The 6,767-nt window shown below is 45.0% G+C and overlaps 1 protein-coding gene across 1 annotated transcript in view; it reads left to right on the top strand.

Annotated features, from left to right (window-relative positions):
• Positions 1–2,034: 2,034 nt before the first annotated feature.
• Positions 2,035–6,767, top strand: part of CPD (carboxypeptidase D) — a 69,147-nt gene continuing 64,414 nt past the window's right edge. Inside the window, exon 1 of the mRNA XM_004376175.2 lies at positions 2,035–2,822. Coding sequence (XP_004376232.1) covers positions 2,092–2,822 — 731 coding nt within the window. The 5' untranslated portion in view covers positions 2,035–2,091. The remainder of the gene's footprint in view (positions 2,823–6,767) is intronic.

Genomic DNA, 6,767 nt, shown 5'->3' with positions numbered 1-6,767 from the left:
GCAGTTCTACTCTGTCCTATCGGGTTGCTATGAGCTGTAATCAACTCAACAGCAATGGGTTTTTTGGGTGTCTCCACTGGCACTGCCCTAGTTCAGGGCCTGTCATGTCTTCTTGGATTATATCTTCCTTACAGGTCTCTCCGCCCCAAGTCTGAGATCTTCCATTCCATTCCCTCCTAGTTTAGAGGGATTCTTCTAAACTAGCTTAAAATTCACCAGTGGTTCTCTATGTCCTTCTGAATCAAGTATGCTTCTGCGAGCCTGGCTTGAGAGGCTCTTTGGGCCCTGGCCCTGATTCGCTGGCTTGTGTCCCGTCACGTCTCCTCCACACCTGTGAGCCCCTTCACACCAGTAATCTCGATCAGTGTGCAGTTCCCAGAATATGCAGTATTTGCCCTCAAGCCTTGCAGCTTCCTGTGCTTGTTCCCTTCTGCCCAGAGTCCCTGTCCTCCCCTACAGTCTCCTTCCCTTTCCTCCTCCTTAGGTTGAATAAGCTTTCCCTCACCTGTTCCGCATACTTCTCTTGTAGCACTTATCACAAACTGCACTGAATCTCGAACTGGGCAGAAAAATGAATTGCTTCCCTGCAAAGAAGGAAGACCGAAGAAGAATTGATGCATTAGCGAAGAATACTGAATATACACCATGGACTGCCAAAAGAACAAATAAATTGGGAAGACCCTCAATGAGACTGATTGACACAGTGGCTGCAACAATGGGCTCAAGCATAACAACAATTGTGAGGATGGTGCAGGACTGGGCAGTGTTTCGTTCTGTTGTACATGGGGTCGCTATGAGTTGGAACAGACTCGACCGCACCTAACAGCAACAACACCTAGCTCTAGGTCTGGCATACAGTATTTGCTCAACAAATATTTGATAAATGAATCAATTAACTCTGGTCATAGTGGGGTTCAATCATAGTTCACGGAAGAGGTCTTGAAATGTCTGGCTCTGAAAGAAGAAATACAACAGCTATGGTAATTATGTTAGATGGGTAGAATTTCACACTCGATAAATGGATTGTGAGGTTTTGTGTTTCTTCAAGCTAAGTAACTCACGCCTACTTTAAAGACCAGTTTAAAGGACCTCCTCTCTGGACTTGATAAAACGTTGTATTTGCCAGCTTTGAGAGAGCGTTGAGTTCAGGGATTATACTCGCCAAGCGCGACTTTCCGGAAATGCCATGACTGTTGCTTAAAAAAATGTCATTCCAAGGCCACAGTTAAACATATAACTCCCTCAGAAGAGGTGTGAGAGGTGGTCAGGTGAACTATGAAATGAAATCTGCCTGGGAACCAGTTGCAGTGAAAAAATCCATTGACACCCAAGAAATATATACATTCATATGTAGAAAGGGGGCCTACTACGTTGCAGATTTCCGCTAAACATAAAGAAGACGCCGTCTTTCAACAGAGCAACTAAAAAATGGAATGGACTGCCTTATGAGGTAGTGAGTCTTCTGCCACCCCAAGTGTTCCATTCTCTTCAACAACATGCTGGTTGCTGGACTCAAGCCGAGGCAGAACGACTCCGGTGGAAAGGGTGGAAAGGAGATTGAACTAAAACGTCCTTTGACTCTTCGAACGTAGATTCTTCCGAACCTCTTGATTTTTTGGAGTCCTTTGATTCTTTCGAATCTTCTGATTCTTTCGATTTTCGGTTCTAAGCGTTAAAGCGCAGCAGGGAAAAGCTGCAACGAAGAAGGGAAGGGAGCTAGTTAAGAGTACGCAGAGAAAAAGGGGTGAGAATTTAGGAGGAGAAGCCACAAAAAAGAGATTGAGCGAGTAGAGGAGAAGCGGAGCAAACGCAGAACAGGAAACGGAGTAGGGGAAAGAGAGCGAGTCTAACCTCAGCTAAGAAAGAGTGAGCAAACTCGTCCGGGACAGGGGGAAGGCACGCCCAGAGGGAAATCGGCTCCTTTAAGAGCAGCCCCGCCCCCTGGCGTGACGCCTCAGCAGGCCCGTCGGCGATTGGCTGAGGCCGGAGGGCGGGAGGGGGTTGCTAGGCGCGGAGGGGATCCGGCTGGCCCCTGCCGCCCGCAGTGCTGAGCCGCGGGAGCTGAGCCGGGATTAGCAGCGCTGCTAGAAGATGGCGAGTGGCTGGGACGCGCGGCCGCCGTGGCAGCCGGGGCGCCTCCCGCTGCTGCTGTGCCTGCTGCTGCTGAGGAGCCCGGCCCAGGCGGCGCACATCAAGAAGGCAGAGGCGACGACGACGACTACAAGCGCGGGCGCCCAGGCGGCCGAAGGCCAGTTCGACCACTACTACCACGAAGAGGAGCTCAGCTCGGTGCTGAAGGAGGTGGCGGCCGCGGGGTCCCCGGGCCTGGCTCGTCTCTTTAGCATCGGCCGCTCGGTGGAGGGCCGGCCGCTGTGGGTGCTGCGCCTCACGGCCGGCCTGGAGCCGCCGCCCCCTGACGGAGACTCGGGGCCCGACGCAGCGGGGCCGCTCCTCCCCGGCCGGCCGCAGGTGAAGCTCGTGGGCAACATGCACGGCGACGAGACCGTATCGCGCCAGGTGCTGGTCTACCTGGCCCGCGAGCTGGTGGCCGGCTACCGCCGCGGAGATCCGCGCCTCGTCCGGCTGCTCAACACCACCGACGTGTACGTGATGCCCAGCCTCAACCCCGATGGCTTCGAGCGCGCCCGCGAGGGCGACTGCGGCCTCAGTGACGGCGATCCACCGGGGCCCACTGGCCGCGACAACAGCCGCGGCCACGACCTCAACCGGAGCTTCCCAGACCAGTTCCACACTGGCGAGCCCCCATCCCTGGACGACGTCCCCGAAGTGCGCGCCCTCATCGACTGGATCCGCAGGAACAAGTGAGTGTGGCCCCGACCTACGCCCCATCACATCCACGTGAACCCCCCAGGCACTCAGTAGCTGCTCAAACAATGCTTGTTGGCCTGAGGGGAAGGAGGTAGTGAGGGTGGAGGAGAACACCCTGTAATAGAGACTGGGCTCAGGCCATTTACCCTCCTGCCGGCTGACTGGCAGAGAAGCTCTACCTAGAGGCTGTCATTTGTTCAAGGGATGCAGAGAGAGCTCTTTGGCTGGAGTGGTGACACTCCTTCCTGGCATTTTGGTCCCAGTTCTCACATGAGCGATGGAAGAAGCCTCCTTAAGGATAACCTAGGTCAGCTCACCCATTCTGTAGATAAGCTGTCAATGCTCGTTATTGTCTTATTAACTACAGACACTGTGCTAAGCGCTTTCCATGGACTGCATTGTCTCACTTTATGTTGGTCACAACCTATTGAGATAAGACACCATTAGTATCCCTGTTTTGCAGATGGGGCAATTGAGGATCAAATTGGTTAACTCACTTACACAATAAGCAGTGTAGCTGGGTCTTGAACTCAGGCAGTCAGATTCCTAGTCAGTGCTCTTAACAGCCAGGGGAGAGACTGTACCCTAGAAATGGTGATTGACACCCCCGGGTCTTCCTCTTGGATATTTGACTGATTCTAGTCCTGTCTTTACCTCTCTGACTCAGCTAAGGAACTTGTGGGTATGGCTGGAGAACTTGCACAGATCTGGAATCTTCATCAGTGAGCAGCTTGATTTGAGACTCTGGGAGGGGTTTCTGATTCCGTTTGTGTACCTTAGTAGTGGGCCAGGGCTGAGTTGCTCATTGTCACACTTAATACACAACTTAAATGTTATTAAGCGCTTTGTAGGGTTTAAAATACTAAAAAAGTAGAAGCATGAGGACCTCAAAAAATTGGTGTATAACAAGAGAATATTATAAATGCATATGAAGTGTGCTTATGTACCTAGTTATACTTTACAGGAGTTGTTCCCACTAGCAAAAAGTGTGTGGGCTGCAATAACATGGACCCTGTCTGTGGAAGAGGTAGAACTTGAACTGAGTCTTGTGAGATGAGTATGATTTTCAGCAGAAAGGAGAGGAATAAAGGAAGCGGGAACTTACTCCTGATGGAATAGTGTCTGAGGTGAGCATTCACCTCTTCCTTTTCTCAAGCATCAGCTTTAAGAGCGTATCCCCATTTGTGCCTCTTTGAAAGACTTGTGAAACGCTAGTTAATCTGTCCATCTTGATTTGAGGATTTCTTAGTGACAGATAAGATAAAGGTAGTAATGAGCAAAGAAATTCTCTGTGAGAATTGGAATCATTTCTTCTTTGAGATTTCAGTCCTATATAGCAGATCTAGAAAATTTGTGGGTATTATGACAGTTCCAGATTCCTTTTATCTTCCACCCTTCACTTTACTTCCCCTTTTAAGATTCCTTGTAGATATTTAATTTCACATGTGCTTTTGGGAAGTTTTTTTTTTCTTTCAAAAATTACCATATCATGACCTCTAAACATCTGCATAAGAAATACTACTTTGGTATAAAACCAAACCAAACCTGTTGCCATCGGGTCGATTCCGACTCATAGCGACTTTGGTATACATCTTATTAAGTCAGAAGCTGTGATGGCCAGGACTTTTCTGAGATGATACATCAGATGAACTGTTTGCATTGCTTAAATGATATGTTTAAAATGCGCAGTCATGACCCTTGCAGGGATGTAAAGTCAATGACTAGATTTTTCTCTTCAGTATTAGTTCTGCCATGACCAAAAATAAAAATGAGCTTTCTCTTATTGCAAGTCACCTTGAGGCTGTACTGAAAGCTTTAAACTCTAAGTCTGGAACCAAAAATTTGCTGTCTGGTTAAGTGTTTCATATCACCAGTATTTAATGATTACAGGTTATGGTCTAGTTATGGTCTGGTTAGTTCAGTGATAGGAGCTTGTGAGGATTTTAAAAGCTCATGTGTGTCAGTTGGTATTAGACAGAGAGCAATTTTGTTCTATGGCTATGGACTACCCTATTTTCCCCAACCATTTTTCAAACATGTAACTCCAGTGAGAAGGGAAAGTAGGTGATTATCTAGGGTGAAAAGTACGTCCATCCATCGTCAGTCTTAAAAAATTAACTCAAAATACACATTCTTTAATAACAAAGTATTCTTCAGCCACAAAGGACATTGATAGGTGAATAAAATTAAAAACACAAGCACATGCCCAATTTGAGTTTGATGCCTAAATGTAGAGTCAACTTTATAGATAGGATATTAAAAAACTCAAAACATTAGTCTCTATGGGAAAATTCCCTTTTTCACTGTATTTTGTGGAGTAAATCATTTGAGTAATTCCTTAATATCCTTTTCATCCAGCTATATTAGAAATAGATTTTGTTGTTATTTTGAATATGTAAAAATTTAAGACTTATTTCCTCCTGTGTAGGAAAGTGAAGGTTTGTTTTGTTTTGTTTTGTTTTGTTACTTTATACTTCATCCGGTGCATATTTTTGTACTATTGATAATTTACTATTTATAGACTCTTGTTTATATTTATAATATATTTAGAAGCTACTTTAAATCTTATGCAATGAGTGATACGTGAAACCAAAGTCAAGTCTGAGGAATCCTTGAGAGAATTGATTGGAATGGAAACTATAAAATACTTTTCAAATAACATCGGAGTTGATATGGAAAATTGGTTTGACAAAGCGGTGATCTTATAACCACTATCGCTTTCTTTTGAAACCCTCATTATTAGAATGGCGTTGGTACTTTTAAAACTATGTAATTAAAATAAGGAAAACTAATTTTATCACTTAAGTAGATTGCAAGTATTATTTCATTCTTCTAAAACTATTTGGTTAGGCATTTTAATATTTCTGAGAAGTATTGCAAGAAATGTCAAACAGTGAAAGACAGCATTTAGAAGACAATCTTGGGTTTTAAAGTTTTAATTAAAAATATGTAATTAAAGTAGCTTCACTTATTTAGCATATTCAGCTATCCATTTTATTCCACTAGAATGTGAACTCATGAGCGTTTTGGGTTTTTTGTTATTGTTCGCTCGTGTGTCCCTAGCGCCTAGAACAATGTTTGGCATATAGTTGACACTCCAGAAATATTGGTTGCTGAATGATGATTGTAACATCCTTCTTGTAACATCCCCCAAGTCAGTGGGGAAGAAAGTTCTTAAATTAATTTAGGCACACAAACCAGAAAGTAAATTGTTAATAACCTTAGTTTGGAGGAAACAGAGAGATGTTTTAGAATGTTAGAATATGTACTTAGTTTTCTTTTCTATATCATTGTATCACCCCAGGGCTGGCAATGGAAGTGGGCAGTGGAATGATAGTCTATAAGGCAGTGATTCCCTAAACAAGATTTGTGAACATTTGTTGAGCATGTGCTATAAAGCAGTCACTGTGCTGGAAGATGTTTCACGTGTTTTTTTATTTAATTCTCATAACAACCCTGGGAAGCAGGTAGCATTAATCCCTGTTTTACAGATGGAGGGAGAAACTGGGGTTCAGTGAATTTAGAGGCAGTAAGTTCTTTTTGTTATTAATATTATTATTATTGTACTTTAGATGAAGGTTTACAGAACAAACTAGCTTCTCATTAAACAGTTAGTACACGTATTGTTTTGTGATATTGGTTACCAACCCCACGACATGTCAACACTCTCCCTTCTCAACCTTGGGTTCCCTGTTACCAGCTTTCCTGTCCCCTCCTGCCTTCCAGCCCTTGCCCCTGGATGGGTGTGCCCTTTAGTCTCATTTCGTTTTATGGGCCTGTCTAATCTTTGGCTGAAGGGTGAACCTCAGGAGTGACTTCATTACTGAGCTAAAGGGGTATCCAGGGGCCATACTCTCAGGGTTTCTCCAGTCTCTGTCAGGCCAGTAAGTCTGGTCTTTTTTTGTGAGTTAGAATTTTGTTCTACATTTTTCTCCAGC

Source organism: Trichechus manatus, unplaced genomic scaffold, assembly GCF_000243295.1.
Source record: "Trichechus manatus latirostris isolate Lorelei unplaced genomic scaffold, TriManLat1.0 scaffold00040, whole genome shotgun sequence".
In the NCBI taxonomy this organism is placed as follows: Eukaryota; Metazoa; Chordata; class Mammalia; order Sirenia; family Trichechidae; genus Trichechus; species Trichechus manatus.
Note: the sequence above shows the minus strand (reverse complement) of the source record. Positions and strands in the feature narration are given on the sequence as shown.